The 23,121-nt window shown below is 39.2% G+C and overlaps 1 protein-coding gene across 2 annotated transcripts in view; it reads left to right on the top strand.

Moving 5' to 3' along the window:
- The window catches only part of JPH1 (junctophilin 1), an 81,473-nt gene that overhangs the window by 47,709 nt on the left and 10,643 nt on the right, over nucleotides 1-23,121 (top strand). For both annotated transcript variants that reach the window (XM_008578861.1, XM_008578855.1), the window contains exon 3: nucleotides 11,819-11,937. In XM_008578861.1, the coding sequence (XP_008577083.1) occupies nucleotides 11,819-11,937 (119 nt within the window). The remainder of the gene's footprint in view (nucleotides 1-11,818; nucleotides 11,938-23,121) is intronic.

The following is a 23,121-nucleotide window of genomic DNA, read 5'->3' on the forward strand; positions in this document are numbered from 1 at the left end:
GTATATTTGTTTTTGCCTCCATTTTTCTGTGTCCTTCAGTAAACTATTATTTTATCTGTTGAGTATTGAAATGAAAATTTTCTGTTCTCAGTGTAACAAAGCAAATGGTGAAAACAGGGGAACTCACAACATAAGTTTTTTCAGATTCTCATGAGGAAAAAGAAAACTTTTTGCAAATTTAGGAAGAACTGGATGATCTTCTGATATTTCCTTTTAAACTTGGAGGCGTTAATTACTAATTTGGTGATTTGAGGAAAGCAACTATGGGTTGGATGAATCTGTAGTATTTTTAACACCACCTAAAAATGTTCCTTCTGAAGAATAACCTTGATGAAAACCAAATCTGTCCCATAGTCTTTAGTAACATGTTTTCTAAGCTGTGTTATTTCACTTGAAAGTCAGCCAAAACTGGTTTTAAAAAAATATATGTAGGAGAAGAAAGCTCAAAATTTGCATTTTTCAATAGGAGTCGTAAATCTATTAAAATTAAAGATTGAAAAGAGAACTAAAGACAGCAGTAACAGATTCAAAGTAAAAAGAAAGCATGAATACCAGGAGTCTTCAAAAGTTCACGGAAAGATTCATATTATCTCTTAATGCCATGTTTCCATGAGCTTTTTGAAGTTCATCTAAGCCAGTGAACTAAGGATATGAATGAAATTTTTATAGCAGAAAGAAAGATTTATAACTAGAAGATGAGATGATGTTTGCTAAAGCAAAATCTAGAAGACAGTAATACAGAAATATCTTTTCACCACATACTCACCAGTCTTTGTCCTAAAGGTAAGGAGACCTAGGTTCCGCCCAGTCATTCCACTCGATAGCTGTGTGACTTTGAGTATGTTCCCTAGTCTTGCTGAGTCTCAGATCTCTACAAAAGGAAAAGTAATTACCCGGTCATGGGAGAGGGACCATGTGAACCGTCAGAAGTTCTTCCAGTTCAAACTGTTTTTTAATATGTCTGGTAAAGCAGAAATTTCAAGAGTCACTTTCTCAAAACCAGAAGGTTAAAATAAATCAGAGCAAATACGTTTATGCTCATTATATTATTGTCCATAATATCTGCTGCAGCAAAAGACTGAAGATTTGAAGTAAAAATACTCAAGGACTTCTTAGTTGAGCTATTGAGTGATTCCTTACCACAGAGTGATGGAACTACAGTTCCTACAAGAAAACAAGAAGTAAATAAAACTAGTTTACTGAGAGAATAACCATACCCCTGATATTTTAGCACTCCTCACAAAGCAGACCTCTCATAAACTCTACAGCTTCAAAATCTGTACCTTGAAAATGATAGAGCTTAAGATGCCAAATGGTTTTGTGTAGCCAGTCTCAAGCAAGTTCATGTCTACTGTTCAGCATCAAAGGCTCAGAAAAGGAATAGGTACCTTCACTGTTCACTATTTAGGCATATCTGTATCTAAACAGAACAAAGTAAAGTGATACACTGGGAGATTGGGGATTTTTAGAGAGCTATTTTAGATAATATTAGATAGTAAATGGATATTAACTAAGAGAATGTTTTCAACTCTGAATTCAAGGAGGAGTTCTAAAGGGTGTGTAGTTAAATTGATTCCTAGATTTTTTTGTGTGTGTGTGACTATTGTAAATGGGCTTGCTTCCTTGATTTCTTTTTCTGCTAGTTTGCTGTTGGAGTATAAAAACACTACTGACTTTTGCCTGTTGATTTTGTATCCTCCAACTTTACTGAAATTGTTTATCAGTTCTAAGTGTTTTCTGGTAGAGTCTTTAGGTTTTTCTGTATATAGGATCATGTCAGCTGCAAACAGGGACAGTTTGACTTTGAATTTTCCAATCTGGATGCCCTTTATTTCTTTCTCTTTACTGATTGCTCTGGCTAGTACTTCCAATACTATGTCATTTTCAAAGAGCGAATGGTGTTTGCTTAATTTTTTAAAAATTTGCAAGTATTTATAAAATAGAATGGTTTGAGCTCACATGTGCATTTAATGGGCATTTGCAGCTGTAAGTGAGATGAGGTCACCCTTTGCCCCAATCACTTGGTCAGTCAGCTGAATAACCCTAACTGACAGCATGTGTTTTAACCATTATACAGTCCGAAATTGCTCTAATTCTTAGTCATACTTCAATTTGTGCCTATAACGGACCATTGGTAAAGGACAAGAAACGTAACAGCACTGATGTGGAAATAACAACAGCAATGACATAGTAATCCTCATTACCCAGAAGGCGTTCTTAGGTTCTGAAGGTTGCAAAGTTCTAATCAGGCACATACAGAAGTTTCTAGTATAGTGCTGAAAAGTCAATGTAGTCGTGATTATATCTAGGGTTTGTTTGGTTTTTTGGCAGCTGGTGGTATGGAGATTCAAACCCCAGATATTGGTGTTATCAACACTATGCTCTAACCCAATGAGCTAACTGGCCAGCCCTCTAGTTTTGTTTGATAGAATACACATCCATTTTAAAATAATTTGGTCCGCTTATCATTACCAAAAGCCTACTAGCTGATAATTTGAAGCAAAGATATGTTCTTTAGTAGTAAGCCAAATTTAGTCTAAATAAGACAGTTCCTATAAAATTTGTCATAGAAAAGACAGAGGCCTTATTTCAGTCAACTGAAAAGCACCTAAAACTACAACGGTGTGCATTTATACGACTTTGCAGTTATCAAATTGCCTTCACAATTTTCACTCGATCCTAACTTAGCCCTTTCTGTTTCATCTGGTCCAGAGGCTACTGGTGGCTGTACACTTTCTCCACACCTAAACTCTGTGGTGGTCACATTGTGCCCCCATCCTCCTGGCTCCAAGCCTCTACCCTCACACCAAGGCCACATTTACCTTCTCTGCTTCTCTTAGAAGAGACAGCCCTGCTGGAGGATCATGTGGAATCGAATACACTTGGTCGGGTCCTCCTGGTCCCAGTTCAGCACTTCTAATATTCCTTTCTTCCATCCTTTAGAACTTTTGTACAGTGCTGATTCCTGATCTTTACCTCTTTCTTTTAAACCCCCAGATTCTCCATACCAGCCCTTAATTTCAGCAGAAAACTAATAATGGGCATTTATCTACTAAATACCTCCTCAAAGTTAGTACTAAGTACTTCATATAAATCAATCCTAATCCCAGAACAACTCTACAAGGTAACATTGTCTCCATTTTGTAGGTAAGGAAACTGAGGCACAGCTCATATGTGATAAATTGGGGTGTGAACCCAGGTCTGTCTGGTTCCAAAGCCCACAACACTCAGTTTCTTTCAAGCTTAGGATTCTTCAAATAACATTGAAACACTGGATCAGCCCACCACCACTGTTCTTAAATTTTTTCCCATTTCCTTTCTTTCTCCTGTTCCCTGAGCATCTTTCTTCCCATCTTCTGACAGGATCAGTTCTCATTTCCTTAAAGTACGAGTAAAGCGTCTTTTCCCTTGACCCAGCTAATCCTTCTGGTTACTATCCAAATTTCCTCCTTCCTTTCTGGGTCAAAAGTCTCCCGCATGAGGCCCACACCTGCTTCCTCTCCTTCCCCGACCCATTTCCTCACCAGCTCCCTTCCATCTGGCTTCTGTAGTGGCCTCCTCAGAGTAAGAACTGCCCTCTCAAAGGTTCTTATCAAATTCAGCACCCTTTCCTCAGCCCTCACCTTTTTCCAGCAAACCATTCCCCCCTCCGATCCTAACTGCACTTGGCCCAGCGGCTGCACATCAATCACCCAGTCAGGCAGAGAAAACTGCTGCTGCCCCAGAGAAAAGGCAATTCAGATCTGGCCCACGTGACTCTTAAAAGGAGCACAGGTTTATCCAAGAAAAGGAACTTTGAACAGTTCTGTTAGACATTTGCCTTCTACCTATAAGCTACGCCTTGCAGTTTACGTTGCCGTTTTCTTCACCAAGTTCCTAGGATGCCTTCATCTCGGTCCTCAGTTCTCTGCTTTTCTGGGTTCATCCACGCTTTGTTGAACTCATCTTCTGCGATCATGATGCTCACACTTCTTTTAATAACCTAGACCTTTAATTTGCATTGCAGCCCTGTGTTTCCAACTATAAATGCCTGTGTCATGTAAAATCTTACTTCTCTAAACTGAACTTGTCATTACGTTCAAACTGTAGTAAGGCCTGCCTGATTTCTATCTGTCATAAGGCCATTCATCTGGATACGAAGGTAGAAATCTTGGGGTTATCTTTTGTTTCTCTCTTTTTTACCCACTTATCCATTCCACTAATATTTGTGGAAGATAGCCTCTATGCCGGGCTTTATATTAAGAGCTGGCAAAACAGACATGAAGCCTGCCCTCATGGTTCAAAGTTTTGACACTTCTTTCCTTGAAATGTTCATCAGTCATGCCTTACCTTGATAATTCTTTTCCTCATTCGACTCTTAGCATTGCAGCGGCTGGGATTATTGCTGCAACTTCTCAACCGAGAGCCCAGCCTTTGGTTTTTTTCTCCTCGCTTGCTCTGGACACATAGGATGCTCTATACATACTTGTGGATCAAGTAATTTTTTATGTTTAATTGTTGTAAACTATATATAACATAAAATTTACCATCTTGATCATTTTTAAGTATACAGTTCAGTAGTAGTACATTCACATTGGGCAACCAATCTCCAGAACTTTTTCATTTTGCAAAACTAAAACTCTATACGCATTAAACAACTCCCCATTCTCCTCTCCCCCATCCCTGGCAACCACCATTCTGCTTTCTGTCTCTATAAATTTGAGTACTCTAGATATCTCATTCATTATTTGTCATTTTGTGACTGGCTTATTCCATTTGGCGTAACATCTTCAAGGTTTATCCATTAGGAGCATGTATCAGAATTTCCGTTTTAAGGCTGAATAATATTCCTGTGTGTGTAAACCACATTGTGTTTATCTGTTCATCCACTGACACTTGGGTTGCTTCAGCCTTTTGGCTATTGCGAGTAGTGCTGCTATGAACATGCGTGTACAGTTATCCCTTTGAGATTCTGCTTTTAAGTTTGGGGGATATATACCCAAAAGTGGAATTGGTGGATCATATGATAATTCAATTTTTAATTTTTTGAGAAACAACCATACTGTTTTCTACAGCAGCTGCACCATTTTACATCCCCACCAGCAGTGCACAAGAGTTCCAATTTTTCAACATTCTAACACTTGTTATTTTCTGGTTTTCAACAGTGGCCATCCTAATGGATGTGAGTTGCTATCTCATTGTGTTTTTTTTTTTCCTTTTTGTCTTTTTTACTGACCGGTAACGGGATCGCAACCCTCAGTGTCGCGCCTGTACCAGGGACCGGCAACGGGATCACAACCCTCGGTGTTGCACCCACACCGCACTCAGCCAGTGAGCGGGAACCGGCCTCCACATGGGATCCGAACCCTCGGTGGGAGCGCCACCGCACTCCCAAGCGGCGCACTCTCCAGTGCGCCACCGGGCTGGCCCCTCATTGTGTTTTTGATTTGCATTTCCCTTATGCTTAGTGATGCTGAGCATCTTTTCATGTGCTTATTGGCCACTTTTTATATCTTCTTTGCAGAAATGTCTATTCAAGTTCTTTGCCCATTTTTTAACCAGGTTTTGTTGTTGTTGTAGTGTAGGAGTTCTTTATATATTCTGGATGCTAACCCCTTATCAGGTATATGATTTGCACATATTTTCTCCCATTCAGTAGGTTGCAGGTGGTTATGTTTTGAAGAGAAGTCAATAGTATTTAGTGGTCACGTTTGTGAACTTTAGAGTGACCCTCATTAAAAAGTACTTTTCTCCAAAAATTCATTTAAAAAATATCTCTTAGCTTTTTTTACATCAGATTTTTCTCAATGCATAAATAACATGGAAAGGTAAACCTTAGATAAATTTTATAAAGCTCAGAATAAAAATAGAATAACCAATTATTTGGCATATTTCAATCAAGGATTAGAAATGTGCCTTTGACCTGGCCTATCCAGAGAATATAGCCTTTAAGCTTATTAAGTTTTTGATCAAATGTTAAGGAATAAATCTATAAAGTACTTAAGAATGAAGACTTATTTTCCAAGCTTGAAAATGTTCTGGATATAGAAAAAAAAATCTTATAAAAGGAGGTTGAATAGCAGACCCTGCTATCCCTAAGTTATTATATGTCCCCTGAGTGTTAACACACTGTGAGGGGCTGGAGTTCAGAAAACTTTGTATAACAAGAGCTTATTGATCTAGGAATTAGTGTTTCTGTTTTTGTTTTGTTTTGTTTAAATATTCTGCCAGTTTCCAAAAAGCACTTGCAGGGTGCTGTGATAATTCACATACATAATAGTGTTTCTAACATTGGGAGTATAGAGTTAAAGCCATGTGGTTAGAGAAGAAAACTGCACACATACATTGAGGATACTTTTACTCTGAATTTTCTGGTAGCCTTAACAAAAAGAGAAACAATAGGTTATGTAGTTCATGTTGTATGATACAAGGAAGCATACCAATTTATCATCAGAGACCCAATTTTTCCTGGCCCTACACTCTGAAAGGAATGTATCACCTAGATCCTTATAAATTTGACAGTGATCTGCATAATGGGCGGCATTTTACAAAAGGTATATAAACATTCTTCATATGAGTCTTGGCTCTTCCTATCTCCCTACAATTCAAGGAAGGCATTTCTATGATATAGTAATATGGTTTGACTTCTGATCTCATTGATAGGAATCATCTGTGGCTCAGACTGGCTTTGGCTTAGTTCCTGGCTATTAATGCTTTCCAAGCCTGTATCAGAATATTTCTGCAAAAGTTTGGGCCCTTGAAATATCAAATACGAAACTTCAGTTGGAAAATCATGCCCCATAGTTTACGTTTTGTATCTAAATAACTTGATTTCACTTTTAAAGGAAAGGAAGACATGAATTCCTGTCTTGACAGTGATGATGTAACTTGTTTTAAACTAGGACCTAAGAATTCTTTCTTGAAGTTACTATTGTAGGACTTTTTTTTAAAGCAATTTATGGAGAAAATTAACATTCATGAACTAATAGGTAGTAAAGATGGCTTCACTTAAAAGGTCATCCTCCCAAACCAAATTTACTGAGATGGAGCTCTAGCTGAATCGTTGTTCATTCTAGATCAAAATTGTTATCAGCTCTGTTAGTTAATAGATGTATAAGAGATTGGAAGTTAGAAGCTGGAACAGACATCTGAGGGACTCTCGTGTGCCTTAGCAGGAGGAGCATGAGCTGAGCTTTGCTAAGTGGGTCTTATCAGAGAACCAAATCAGGACTAAAGACCAGTTTCTCTCTAGGTGCAGGTAACTTAGAAATCATGCCTCTGATTTTTAACTGACAGCTGTGGAGCCAGTTGGTCCTTGTCCCCATCAAGAGTATTCCTTGCTTAACAGACTGATTGCTTCTTCAGCAGGGCTGCAGTTGTCAGCACGAGATAATTGGTTTTCTCAAATCTAGGTCTCTCATAAATGAATAATGTCACAGTCCAAAAGGAAGGCTAACAGGTCATATTTTTTGCACTTTCTTACCCATGATGCCATGGCCCAGGAAAGAATTTGTGGTTATTGTCAGGCATTTCCAAGAGAAGCAGAATGGGAAGCAGAATGGTGGGCAAGAAGGTGGAAGCAGGGAGATTGCTCTTGCCTTTGCAGTAAGCATGGTGAAATGACAGTGACGTGTGCAGGGCAGGAGCAGTGATAAGAAAAAGCAATGGTTGGATTAGGGATATATTTTGGAAGTAGTGACAACTAGGTTTGCTGACAGTGGATGTGGTGTGTGAGGGAAAAGGAGGTGTCAAAGATGACTCAAAAGGTTTTGGCTTGAGCAGCTGGAAGAATGATGGTGTGCCATCAACTGAGATTTGGGTTTTCATGTGCAGTTGCTCTTATTTTTAAATTTTCTCGTAATAATTTTCTTTAACTACTTGGAGGTCAAAGCAAATCATATGTACAGCCCCTGAAGCAATTAAATTATAGCTCCTGCCATCAAGTTTTGAGTCAGATCAGTAAACTGACTTTGAGTTAATATCTAACAAATTTTTTAAAAACAGCAAGATCAGCATATTTTTTAGGCAGTTTATTGTTGAGAAGAGAAGGTATAAAAAGTAGAAATAGCAAAATTTATAAATATTGGATACAGTTTTACCTTTAGCAGAATCGTTGTCCATCCTAGATTAGAATTGTTATCAGCTCTGTCAGTTAATAGATGGATAAAAGATTGAAAATTAGAAGTTGGGACAGATATTCAGGGGACTTGCACGTGATCCCTTAGCAGGAGGAGCGTGTGCTAGCATGTTCAGTGTATGGTTGAATATGCTTTTTGTAAAAGTATTATTATGTTTAAGAAAAATTGGGGAAACTATTTTCTTCTGAGTAAGGTGACTTGAGAGCTCATAAAACACTTTCAGTCATTAGAGAAAAAAAATGCAGATACTCATCAAATTACTGATTAGAAAAATAGTTAAAAGTGCAGATGATGCCTAGCAGTCAACAGTTCCACGTTTACTGTTGCACCCGTTCACAGTCGGCCTTTGCAGGGCTCATATCCGGGAGGGAGTTGCTGAGCTGCTTGGTGAACTTTGTCAGCTGCCCGGGTCTCTGTGTATCTCAGGACTGCTGTGATGACTCCACCCACGCATCGTAACTCTCCCCAAGTTAAAACTGGTTTATTTGTAAGAGTACGGCCCTGAAAAAAGGTCAACAGCTGATGCCTAACTGAAAAAAGTTGCTTTACAGTTACTTTTTACTGCCTCTGATGGGACACAGCATATGTGATAATGATATCTGAAGATTCCTGAGGGTCTGAAGACATGTAAGCCAGCAGTCTTGAATAAACGAAATGCTTCCTGGGCATGCATGCTCCCTGGGTGTGTGTACGCTTTCCATGCAACCAGCCGCAGCAGCGAGGCATCCACTTTGAGTGGTTTCAGCTCATCTCCCCAGACTGACTAGCCAGGACCCCTCACCCCCACCTAGGAACAATGGCATGTCTTACCAGTTGACTGATTAAAGGGGTCGTGTGTTGCTCTGGAACTGAGCCTGGGATTTGAACACATGAATTCACTAACATGAGCCAGAGGCAAGCCCAGATTTTTTTCCTGGGCAGAATCTAAACATGCCAGAAGCCTTGGCCACACAGGCTGGTGGTAACAGCAAACTCAGAGTGGGTCCCTGTTCTCTCCTACTTCTCCTGTTCAGGTCCGCTGCTACCAAAAGCTCTTGCGCAGACCTGTGATTTCAGGTTTGAAAGTGGTTTTGACACATCAGGCCACCTGTGCAGTGGTACTGACACACGGAGCTGGGCTAAAAGGAAAGGTCCTCTCCCTGTTTGGTCTACAGGGAAGATCAAGTAAAAAAGCTAGGGGTTAAGTATTGAAGTCGCAGGTGAGGCTTCACTGATGTACTTCTAAAATACATTTGCAGAAAATTTAAGCTGTATTTGTCTGTTCTCCAATTTAGCATATGGTAAAAAGTGGTGCAGATAATACTACCATTTTATTTGACTGTAATGATGGTGCATTATGATTGTATAAGAATAAGTTGTTTGTACTTGAGTTTTGTAAATTTATCATGGAAGGGCTAGCAGATTGGATTATAAGGCAGCATACCTATATTCTTATGGATTCATTAATTATGAGACCTGGACATAATTAGGTTCTAATTAAGAATAGCAGGTAAAATGGAAAATCAGTCTGGGAAAAAAACAGCTGAGATTCTGAGAAACCGAAGGAACATTAGCAGAGCGCATCGTTGATTCTCAGGCACAACCACAGCACTAGAGCCTCACCCACCTCGGTGATGGCGCCCGTGTGGGGGAATATGTTCTTACTCTCCCCATCCTGTTTCCATTTCATCTTTTATGACATCCTGTAGACAACTAAGATCATCTAAAACATCCTCCATGATTTAGCAGTAACAATTTTGACAACTGGAAATTGATCCACTCATTTTTAATTAATAGGCTTTATTTCTTAAAGGAGTTTTAAGTTACCAGAAAAGTTGAGCACAAAGTAGAGAGAGTTTGCACATACCTCCTCTCCCCACCCTGTGCCCATACAGTTCCCCCATTATTAACATCTTGCATTTGGTACAACTGATGGACCAATATTGATACATTAGTTTTAAAGTCCACAGATTATGTCAGGCTTCACTCTGTGTTGTACATTTTATGGGCTTTGACAAACATATCCCCTGCTCATATACCCATCTCATGTATCCTCCACTACAGTGTCATACAGAATAACTTCACTCCCCTAATACGCTCTCTGTTTCACCTATCCATCCCTTCCCCAATTTGCACCCTGAACCTTTAGCAACTACTGATCTTTTTACTCTCTATATATTTCTGTTGTTTCATTCATTTTTAAGTAACTACCCAGCTGTTTCTAAGGAAGCATCTTTCATTCCTTATTTGTATGCTCCCTCAATAAATACTATGTGCCAAATAGTGTTTTATACTTTGGGATATAGCAGAGGACCAAAAATAAAAAGTCCCAATCTTCGTGAAGCTTTCATCATAGCATATGATGCCTCCAAGTTCGGCTGGGTCCTAAGTGGGAGTGAAATGGGGCCCGTGAGAGCACAGGATGAGAGGAGGTAGCGGGAAGAAGTAATATGAGAAAGGGGCCTCCTGTCAGTTAGCCCTGTGGTCTCAGGTCAGACTCCATCCTCCCCATTTGTTCTTCCTGCAGTCTAGTCCCAGGAATTCAGTCTGCTGGTCTTCTCCACGGCCACCCGTGTTTTCTCCCAAAGACCAGCTGGAGCACAGTGCCATTTCCCAACTTTTCCTGTCTCCTGCTGTCTCTGAAACAAGTGTGAGCACCTTTTTCGGAGTTTCATTGAGCTTTTCCTACTACTTTTCTGTAGCCCTGCATAGTGCTAGTGAAATGTAATAGAAAGTTTGTGAAGTTATAAGAAGTCAGTGCCCATGATCATCCCCTAAAGGCAAGTTGAACAAGGTCTTTCCCCTTTGAAAGGGAGACGTGGCGTTCTCTGTCTTACCTCCAGATCCTCTCTTGAACTGTAGACATCTGTTACTCCACGTTGCCATCAGAAGACCCATTCTTTTCCCTACTGCCGTCTCCCTAGCCTACGTCCTCTGGAAAGATAAGAGTTTTCAGTGAATGAGAACAGGTCAGGGAGGAGAGGGAAGACTGAAAGATCCGTTCCATCCTCACCAGCTCTGCTTCAGTGTCTCCTTTCTGTTTCATACAAGAAACACGCTTAAAAGTCAACTAAATGGGCTCCTGTGTAACCCTCCTGAGCACATTCCTAGAGCAGACCCATGGTCTGCTCCTACAGGCTGGTAACAGCCCGTAGTGCACGTCTCTCCCCAACTGCACATCCAGTGGCGTCCTGCTGGCAGCCTGAAATTGGCCGCAGGGGGAGTATTTTCACCACGGAACTCAGTAAACACTACCAATAACAGTGCTGCTAATTTTTTTCCCCAAAGACTCCTTCTACCAGTATACCAATGGGCTGACCTTTCTTAGTCAAAGTCTTACATTGTACCATGGAAATTAAATCCATGAACACTATATTAATCCATATGCTCTAATTCTACTCTCCATAGTTTCAGGGAAATGCCAACCAAAGTCAACAGGAGATTTGATCCAGTAAGTTTGAAAACCAGACTTAGCATCAAACAGCAAAGGCCTTGCTCATACTTTTCATTTCCCCAGAAAGAAGGTCTGAGGCAATTTACAGGTGTTTTCATCTGTGCTTGTCTTCATTGAAATCTCACAGCAATACACCTCTAAAACTTGCTATTGCAGGTGTCGGGTCGTGATCATCATTAACATTTCCTTTCTGGATCTCAGTTTGCTCATCCATGTGTAATTAATAAGGTGCCGCCTCTGCTGACCCTCCCTTCTGTGCCCTGTGTAGGACTGCACACGCAAGAGCGAAAGCTGACGCCGCCGACCAGGCTGCGCTGGCCGCCCGCCAGGAGTGCGACATCGCAAGAGCTGTGGCCAGAGAGCTGTCGCCTGACTTCTACCAACCAGGTAACACAGTTCTCCTCTGGTGGGAGAGGTAGGAGCACTGGCCTTAGTTATCTTCTATTTCCTTTACACTTAAAGGTCTGTGCTTCATGAATCCCAGCAATGCAACAAAGCAAGTGGGAACATAGAGTAACAAATATCACCGGGAGTCTGAGTGTTAGCATTAGAGATTTGGGTTATTCCCCAGGACATCTCCCTTCCTGCCGATCACCCCCAGCCACATATGACAGACAGACTTGTAACTGATAGCAGTGAACAAGACGGGAATCTAAAAGAAGTATCTGATTCTGAAAAATTGTGTTAGTGACAGTTGCAGATTCTGTTACAAATACCCCCAAATTCAGAGGCTCCTATAACAATAACATTAGCAGTAAGAAAGGAGTCAGTAAGTACTGTAACTGTTTTTTTTTTAAAAGATGACCGGTAAGGGGATCTTAACCCTTGACTTGGTGTTGTCAGCACCACGCTCAGCCAGTGAGCGAACCGACCATCCCTATATGGGGTCCGAACCTGGGGCCTTGGTGTTATCAGCACCGCACTCTATCAAGTGAGCCACGGGCCGGCCCCAACTGTTTTTTAAAATATACCTGAACTAAAGCTTTAAAGAGTGCAGTTAGGAGGTAAAGAGTTATACCACTTAAAAAGGTTAATATGCACAGATTAAGAGGAAAATGCATGTCACGATGGAACAAATGAAAGTGACAACCTCAAAAAAAAATCAGTCTTGATGATCTGCCTCTCAAATGTTATAAAATAACAAGCAGCAAATATTTCAGTAGGTTTGAAAATTTAACTCACTTTCTAGTAGTCTGTTTCTATCTCTTTCTATAATGTACTGGTGTTTTTGTTTTGTATTTCAAAATGGCAGTAGTCACCTTTTTATATATGTTTTTTCATTGTTATATAAACAACATCTCTTTAGTGATTGAGGGATCAAGAGATTTCAGGTGAAAAGATCCAAATAAATGTTCTAGACTTGTAACTATCAAAACTTATGTTTTCTTTTCACTCATTGGTTCTTATTAAATCAAGGTGTATAACTAGCACCCTGGCCCTAGCCCAGCACCTTGCATGACATAAGTGTTCCGTATATGTTTGGTTCTGATGAGGGTGATGCAATATTGGATCTCACAGGGCATCAGTGGGTCCTCATGGACAAAGTAAGTCAAAGTGAACAAAACAGCAAGACCCATAGAAAAACTAGAAACTTGGCTGTAAGGATAGAGGAATGAGAAAGAAATGACCTGGAAATTTGGGTTCTTCTTCCCCCCGCCCCCCTGCAAAGAAAGAAGACAGTACAAGGCCACATTAAGACTCAGTCATTATAAGAGAAAGGCTAGGAGGAACCCAGTCCAGTTGATGAATGATAGATACCACTGTCACACAGTGACTTCTCTTGTTCAAGTCCAGGGAAGGCAAGCAGTGATAATGGGTGTGTTCTTTCACACGTGTCTTTTTTAAACCATTGGGTAGGATTTAAATCATTTAATAGTTATGTATGTTTTGTTAGGAGAAGGAGCCTTTTCATTTTTTGCAATAACCTCTGGTAAGAATTAACTATCTTCTGGTGTGAGATGAACTCATACTTCCCTGGTACCTAAGTACACTGGGTGATGAGCCATTCTGGGGTGTGAGAGCTGGGGAAAGAGTTCAGCAACCCAAGAAGGGTGGTCCCATCCTCCCCAGTGGTGCTGCCATTGGAAAGAAGCTGAGCAGTCAAGAAACACTAGGCTTGAGTTGCTTTCAGAGCAAATAAACTTACTATTGTTGCCTGTAGATGGGAATTTCTTGGTTCTGTTGTTAATTCTGTTGGGGAATGGGGTCCCTCTAGATTTCTATTAGGTGTTACCAAGAGGTAAATGATACAGAAGGTCAGCTCAGTTTCCCAGACTGGATGGTTTTAAAAGCCATTTATGGTATAAAAGCATTTGAGGGGAAAAAAATATTGTGGGAAAATGTAATTTCACCCTTTTTTTTTAAGCTAAAACAGCTTCATATAAGCAAGTTGATTAGTAATGAATACATCACAGGAGCATGAGATGACAGCGGGTCTATTTAAACCAGAGCCACGGGGGAAGGCTGCGATCCCTTTGACCCATAGCCAACACTTCCTTCAGCAACTGTATAGAAAGCCCTTTCTGTACTGAGTAGTATTGATCTCAGGAGAGCATAACTCATGCTTTCCACTCTGCATTTACAGGGTGATCAAATCAGACAGACATTTGCTAAAAAGGACTTTCAAATACTTCTTCTAAGTCAAGCTGCTCATTTAATTTACATATCTCAGATATAAATGTTTCCATTATTTGGGATTCGTGTGTCGTGCATAGAAGTTGTTAGCCCTGGGATAAAGGATGCCTGTCATAGCTTACATTTTGAACAATTTCATGGCAAATTGCCTATGTTCAGGAGCAGGCAGTAGTTTCAGATATTTACGATATTTAGTTAAATCTTACGTCTTTAGTTCAAAACTATACTATTCTACAATTGAGTTAAAAAATGAAGGAAAAAACATAGCCTTGTGAGGTGATGGTTTTATCATTCAAAGGGTTAAGTACTAATAAGTAATAGAAAGCATGCAAATGGATGTAGGTAAAGGTGTATATAATTGCCTACATATACAGATAGAGTGAGTCATTTCCCAAAAACTTAGAAACAAGACTGCCTTCTGAAAGTTCAACTTGAAAGTCCATGCCACTGCCCAGAGATAGGCCAAGTGATCCTAAGTGAAAGCATGGCTTTAAGAACTGCAAGATTTCCTTGTAACCTAGTTACGTATATGAAAACAGCTAAAGAAAGAATTGGTCACCCAAGGAACTATAGAAAAGAGAGTCACAGAGGCAAAAATTGGCAGTGTCCATCCAAACACTGTCCAGAGGAGCAGAAGCCTGAGCCAAAACCTTTGAGTATTGCAGTCACATTGGCAAGGACATTTCTGTTATGGGGAAGGATGCAGGGAACTGTAGCCAGTGGGGTGTGTGGCTTCATTGGCATGATCACTCTGACTCAGGCAATGGATGCATCAGGCTAGCCCAGCTTGACGCCATTAGATATTTGATTCATCTCATGCTCTTTGTCCTGATTCCACGTTCACCAGTAACTCTAATTTTGGTTGAGCTTTTTGTGGAGCTCTGCCAACAGGGAGAGGAGGTAGTGGTAGTATCAGTGTGAGTCCCCTGGCCTGGGTGACATTTACAATGCTCATTGTAAGCTAATGAATTGGCCTTCTGGTATTATACATCAGACTTGTGAGCTTTGGTAATGTGAGTCTGCCCCAAGGGATGGCTCTATGCCAAAAAGGCTGATAAAATCAGGTTCCTGAGCCAGCAAGACTGCCATAGGCTTTGGAAGGATGATCATCAAGGAAGTAGGAGGGATTGGGGCACTCACTACATGTCTGTCTGTTCCAGTCTTTCAATTTTCTTTTAGTCATGATACCTATTTTGTCTTCAATTTCAAGTGATAGTAAGTAGGGTATAAAATTTTTATATTTCTCAGTGGGGGTGGGGTGTTGGGCATGGGTTAAAGAAATTGAAGCACTGCCCTGGAATGTGGTGAATTTATTACTTTGAGCCCTCTTGGGCAATAGCCAGCCGCTTCCCTAGGCACCATCTTCAACAGGCTTTGTCTTCCTGTGCTTAAGCACATCTGTGCTTGCACACAAAGTACATTGATTATTTAGGTGGAAATGAAGTCTTTAGAAATCAAAGCATGTCTTCATTACTTAATTGCCTGTGCCTATCATTACTATGTAATATTTTTGGTTAAGAAAAGGGAAGCATCCGGCTATAGATAATTTCTAAGCTCATCTTCCAAACCCAAAATTCTGAATAATTTTTTTATAGAAAAGGGAAACTGAATAATCTATGAGTTGACATGAAATTAATAATTTATGAGTTTGCTGGTTGTCCTTATGACTTATTCATTCTAGTATATTCAGTTTCATATACATGTATTGAGCACCAGCCCAAGTACAGGACACTGGAATGGTTGTCCCATGGCTTTCAGACAAGAGCACTGTGGCTGTGATCACAGAAGTTGAGTTGCAGTTTTGTTATAGATGGGACTGTAAAGACCCATTGGAAAGTAGCATTCTTTCCATATAGACCACAAAAGTGATTCTGCTTCTAATTATGTAATCTTTTTAGAGCCTGTCAATCTGGCCCTCTTTCACTGAAAATGTCTAATTTCTTTAATGCCTCCCACTGTTGCTGAAAAGCATTTGCTAGAGCACTGCCCTTTGGGCATTTGTTTTAGAGAATCTTCATGGTTCTCCTTCTGCCTGTAGCCAGCTTGTGAGGCTCACCTCCGAAGAACTAGCTGGAGACCCCGCTGCCACCATCTGCTGTATCTGCTCAGAGCTTCCATGCCAGCTGTAACAAGTGACCCTTCAATGTTGGTGAATGGCATGCTGAATGTTGCTCTTCCATATTGTGTGACATGTCAGTGAGTAGGTGGCCTGTATCTGACTCCTTCCCAATATGAGTCCCCAGGGGAAAAAACCCTCTTAGGATTTGTGAAGATTGTCTCTAAAATCAGATGAAAATGCTGATTGCAACAGCTCTTGACACTTGTCATAATTTCCCTCCCTGGCAATATTCTGACTAGTCTTTTTAATGAACTGCTGCATCTCATCAACTTTATATTGCTGGCATCACAATGCTGACATGCATTACTACACAGAACAAGTGGCAGGCACAGCATGTGCCTTCCAAGAGAACATAGTCCAGGAAAAACTTCTGTCCTCTGTATTATATTAAGTGTCTTGTTTAAAAAGCATTTGCTCTTACTCTGGAAATTCTAACAGTATATCCTCACTTAGTTGTCCAGTCCTTACAGGACTGCGCCATGTTGAAACCATTTCCAACTGGATGTAGTCATGGAAGGCTGGCATTGTGTCCTCGTCTAGTCCATATATTTCTTCCATGCTTTCAAGCACCTGTAACCAGGTACATTAGAATCACCTGGACCATTTGTTAAACATTAATATTTCTAGACTTCAGTTCATAGTTACTAAATCAGAATCTCTGTGCATAGCTTCCCAGGTGTGTTTCAGGTAGGCAGCAAGTGCAGGAGCCACTGCTTGAGGTACACCTATCCCCTTACCCAGCCATATTTGAATGCATAATAAAGCTAGGTATTTTTTTTTTAATCTGAAAGTTGGTCCTCAAATGTACTTCCACCATTCTAGTAAATTCTTTGAGCTCAACAGATTTTGATTATCAGAAGGTCTGTAATCACCGAGTGAATATACCTGAAAAACTCATCTCAGAAGAGTGGGTATAACATGTAAGACACATCTTTCCTAATATATTAAGGACAAGAAAACTGTGTCCAAAGAGGCAACACATCAGATTTCTAAAGGTTAAAGAAGTAAGTACACTGATATTTGAGTTAATAAATGTAGTGAGAAATACATTCAATGGAATCCAGAATTTAGCTTCATAGATTAATACAAATTCTTCCAAAGGCCAAATCATTCTCAACTTGGCCTATTGAAGATAGTATAAATTAAAAGGTAGAGTTCTATTTACAAAAAGGATTTGAAAATGGGTTTTGTATTCAAATAAGTTTTTATTAGTTTTTCAGATAACTAAAGCATATCAAGTACTGACTTTAAAAAATTATTTTTTCTTGGGCCCACTATTATTGAATTGCCTGAGTTCCCCCAAATAAATGGCCTCTTGTAGATGTTTGTGTTTCAGCAGTCTTTGCCGGCAGCTGTCACATCTGTTGGGATGTGTCAAAGAAGCTTCCATTTCTGTTTCTAATCTGCTTTCTACAGTAAATGCAGGTGGGACCATAGGTCAGTAGGATAAATCCTGAATTTGTAAGCTGCACTATTATGGTCTCACATCTTCAAAACGAAACACATGGGCTTTGTGACAGCTTTATTTCTCACAACTCAGTGACTCTTTACTTTCCTTCCAACTTTAAGAATATATAACTAATAATGTTTGCTAGAGTCTGTTACTAATATATATTACTAATTATATAACTAATATATATAACTAATTATACAACTATTACTAATATATAACTAATAATATTTGCTAGAGTTTCCCCACTGTTCTGTATGTGCATTTAAGTTAAACATTAGCTTTTAAGATGCCTTAATCTTAAGATAGAAATATATTGGCAATTTTTTTTTTTTTGCAAAAATAACTTTTGCACTTATCCCTTAAAGACATTAAATGTACTTTGTAATTTGTGTAATTGGCTCAGCATTATGCAGCTTAAATTAAAACTCCATTGGCTCCAAGAGTCTTGGCTATTTTAATTATCTTTGCACAGTGCATTCACTGCCATACTTAGATGGGTATTTCAGTAATGCTATAAAATTGAATACAAGTGAAGCACAAATAAAAGCAACTCTGATTTTGTTTCCCCACACTGGCCAGTGGCCAAAAAAAAAGCAACTCTGATGAAATTTTGGGTATAAGGTAAGGGAAATGTATGTAAGCAACACCCTGCATCAAGCTCTATCAGAGAATACACTTTATCACAGAAGAGACGTGGTTTAGCAAAAACAAATGTGCAACAGAATCACAAGAGGCTTCTCGATGAAAGACCAGTATAAATGACATTATGGGTTTTAAAATTAGGGGCAAGGCTGATGATGGAAAAACATAACTTTATTATTATTATTATTATTGAAACATAATTGATTGTACATATCCATGGGGTGCAGTATTGAATATTGATGCCTGTGATGCTCAAATCAGGATAATTAACTATATTTATCATTATACAATGTATTCATTTTTTGTAGCCCTTTACCAATTCCTCGTTAACCCTCTCTCCCCTCCCCCTTTCCCTCCTCTGGTGGCCTCAGTTCCATTCACTCCTTTTGAAAGTACAAGTAATTATTGTGACTGTTCTATCTTTCTTTCTTTTTTCACTTCTTTTTTTTTTTTTTTTTTAAGCTACTTGTGAATGAGAACATGCAGTATTTCTCTTTCAGTGCCTGGCTTATTTCACTTAACATAATTTTCTCTAATTTCATCTGTGTTGCTGCAAATGGCAGCATTTCATTCTTTAGGGCAGAAGTAGTTTTCCATTGTGTATGTATACCACATTTTCCTTATCCAGTTGTCCAGTGATGGACATTTAGGTTGGTTCCAACTCTTAGCTATTATAAAAAGAGCTGGAGTAAACATGGGAGTGCATGTATCCCTTCAACATGATGATATCCACTCTTTTAGGTATTCACCCAGCAGTGGGATTGCTGGATCATATGGCAGTTCTATCTATAGCTGTTTGAGAAACCACCATACTGTTTTCAGTAATGGCTGCACTAATTTATAGTCTCACCAACAGTGTAGGAAGGTTCCCCTTTCTCTGCATCCTCGCCAGCATATTGTTCCCTATCTTTTTGATAACAGCCAGTCTCACTGGGGTGAGATGATATCTTGGTGTGGTTTTGACTTGCATTTCCCTGATACTTAGTGACATTGAGCATTTTTTCATGTGTCTACTGGCCATTTGTATATCTTTCTTTGAGAAATGCCTATTTTGCTCCTTTGCCCCTTTTTCAATCCAGTTACTTGTTTTTTTGTTTTTTGGGTTTTTTTACTGTTGAGTTCCTTTGATATTCTGGATATTAATCCCTTCTCAGATGCATAGATTGCAAATATTTTCTCCCACTCTGTTTTCTTTTTGCTCTGTTGTCTCTTTTGCTGTACAGAAGCTTTTTAGTTTGACATAATCCCAGTTGCTTAATTTTTTCTTTAGTCACCTGTGCTTTTAGGGTCTTATTCATTAAGTCTTAGCCCAGCCCTACTTCCTGAAGTGCTTCCCCTATGTTTTCTATTAGGAGTTTTATAGCTTCAGGTTTTATATTTAAGTCTTTAATTCATTTTGAGTTGATTTTGGCATGTGGCAAGAGGTATAGGTCTGGTTTCATTCTTCTACATATGGATGTCCAGTTTTCCCAGCACCATTTACTAAAGAGGCACTCTTATTGTATGTTCTTGGTAACTTTGTCAAAGATCAGTTGGCTGTAAGTCTGTGGGTTGATTTCTGGGTTTTCTATTCTGTTCCATTGGTCCAAGTGTCTGTTTTTATGCCAGTACCATGTTAGTTTGGTTACTATAGCTTTGTAGTATAATTTGAAGTCAGGTAGTGTTATGCCTCTGGCTTTATTTTTTTGCTCATGATTGCTTTGGCTATTTGGAGTCTGTTTTTCCATTGTTTTTTCTGTTTCCGTGAAGAATGTCATTGGTATTTTGATGGGGATTACATTGAACTTGCAGATCACTTTGGGTAGTATGGACATTGTCACAATGTTAATTCTTTTAATCCAAGAGCATGGAATGTCTTTCTATCATTTTGTGTCTTCTTTAATTTCTTTCATCAGTGATTGGTAGTTCTCATTGTGGAGATCTTTCACCTCCTTGGTTAAATTTATTCCTAGATATTTTATTTTGGGGGTGACTTTTGTAAATGGGCTTGCTTTCTTGGTTTCTTTTTCTGCTAGTTATTGGAGTATACAAACGCTACTGATTTTGGTGCTGCAACTTTACTGAAATTGTTTATCAGCTCTAAGAATTTTTTGATAGGGTCTTTAGGCTTTTCTATATATAGGATCATGTCATATGTAAACAGGGACAGTTTGACTTTGAATTTTCCGATCTGGATACCCTTTATTTCTTTCTCTTGCCTGATTGCTCTGGCTAATAATTCCAATACTGTGTTAAATAGAAGTGATGAGAGTGGGCATCTTTGTCTTGTTTTCATTCTCAGGATGATATTGGTGGTAGATTTATCCTACACAGCTTTTATTGTGTTGAGATACTTTCCTTCTATACCTAATTTGCTGAGAGTCTTGTGATGAAGGGATGTTGAATTTTGTCAAATGATTTTTCTGCATCTACTGAGATAATCATATGGTTTTATCCTTGATTTTGTTGATGTGGTGTATCACATTTATTGATTTGCGTATGTTGAACCATCCTTGCATCCCTGGGATGAATCCCACTTGATGATGGTGTATAATTTTTTTGAGGTGTTGCTGTATTCTATTTACTAATAGTTTATTGAGGATTTTTGCATTTATGTTCATCAGAGATATTGACGTATAGTTTTCTTTCTGTTGTGTTTTTGTCAGTTTTAGTATCAGGCTGATGCTGGCCTCATAGAATGAGTTTGAGAGAATGGCCTCTGTTTCATTTTTTTCAAATAGTTTGAAGAGAATTGGTATAAATTCCTCTTTAAAGATTTGGTAGAATTTAGCAGTAAAGCCATCCAGTCCTGAGCTTTCTTTGTTGGGAGACTGCTGATTACTGCTTCAATCTCATTGCTTTCTATTGGTTTAAGTTTTCTGTTTCTTCTTGGTTCAGTCCTGGTACTTTATATGTGTCCAGAAATTTATCCATTTCCTCCCTGTTTCAAATTTGTTGACATATAGTTGCTTATAATAGTCTCTAATGGTTCTTTTTGTTTCTGTGGCATCAGCTGTAATGTCTCGTCTATTTTGTTTATCTTCTCAAAAACCAACTTTTTGTTTCATTGATCTTTTATATCATTTTGGGGGTTTCTATTTCATTTAGTTCTGCTCTGATTTTATTTCTTATCTACTAATTCTGGGATTGGATTGTTCTTGTTTTTCTAGTTCTTTGAGGTTTACTGTTAAGTTGTTTATATAAGACCTTTCTGTTCTTTTGATGTTAGCATTTATTGCAATAAACTTCCCTCTTAACACTGCTTTTGCAGTATCCCACAAGTTTTGGTATGATGTGTCTATTTTCATTACTTTCAAGAAATTTTTTTCTTTCTTTTTTTTTTTTTTTTTTTTTTTTTTTTTTAAAAAAGATGACCGGTAAGGGGATCTTAACCCTTGACTTGGTGTGGTCAGCAACACGCTCACCCAGTGAGCTAACCGGCCATCCCTACATGGGATCCGAACCCGTGGCCTTGGTGTTATCAGCACCACACTCTCCCGAGTGAGCCACGGGCCGGCCCCGAAATTTTTTTCTTGCTTGCTTAATTTCCACGTATTTAATTTCCAGAGTTTCTTTCACTTATTATTGATTTCTAGTTATAATACACTGAGGTCTGAAAAGTTACTTGAAACAATTTCAGTTTTTTTAAATTTGTTGATGTGACTTGTAACCTCACATGTGGCCTGTCCTGGAGAATGGAAGAACACAACTTTTTTGTGCTCTTGGTGCTGTTTCCTTCTTCGCTGCTGTGTCCAGATTGACAGCACCAGGAAAAAACAGAAACAGAAAGATGTCACTTTTTAAATGACTGCACTTGCCCGTTTTCTTCATTCAAGTGGGATGCATCTCAGTGGCCAAATATTCATGTTGCCACTTCTGATTTAAAAAGTTCCCAATTTAAAAAGGGGGCCCTTACCAAGTTTAAAAAGGAAATCTCAATTATTGACATGCAATCTTGAAAGTTTTTGAAACTTGAATCCTGAGGGGTGGATTCATCCTCTGGAGGATGGAACTTGTGATAATATTATGTTTGGGGTCTTGAGTACAACCTACAATAATGGGTCCTCAGGAATTCTCATCTCTGACTTAAAATATTATATGTTACATTCTATTTTATATTAAAGGATACGTAGGAGATCATGTGACTTTCAGTTTTTCATCTGCTACAGCTGTTTCCACTTCAGTAGAAAGGGGATACTAACAGCTACTTCCTAAGATTTTAGTGAGGCTTTAAATTTGGGGAAATGCCTTGTATGGTAAATAGCAGCCTCATTACAATTACTTACATCACAATGGGAAGAGCAATTAAAGGTATTAAGTGTGCAGTATGTATTTTAAATAAATCAGGGTAATAGTTCTTCAGGCCCCCTGTCAATATTTAAGTCAGTTTGTATGGGGTGAGGGGTTGGGGCTGAGAGACAGGAAGGAAAATGAACAGATGCAGAGCTGAGGAGCTGGTCACCTCTCTATAAGAGTGACCTTGACTTCACCTTGTGTGATGAAAAGTAGCTGATGGATGGAGTGGTAGGCAAAGTACGCCATTTTCTTGGGTATAGAGAGGAGCCGAACTAACGTACCTGGGAGGAGAGCTGTGTCAGAGCCCCAGGATGCCCCTTTCTGGACCACCGATGTCTTCAGCTCTCACACCTCTACCATCTCATGGCACACACTCTATTTCTTTACAGCTCATTCACCACAGAATAACCAGCAGGATCACTTTTTTTTTTTTTTTTTTTTTTTTTTC

The sequence above is a fragment of the Galeopterus variegatus genome, unplaced genomic scaffold (genome assembly GCF_000696425.1).
Source record: "Galeopterus variegatus unplaced genomic scaffold, G_variegatus-3.0.2 Scaffold78, whole genome shotgun sequence".
Classification (NCBI taxonomy): Eukaryota; Metazoa; Chordata; class Mammalia; order Dermoptera; family Cynocephalidae; genus Galeopterus; species Galeopterus variegatus.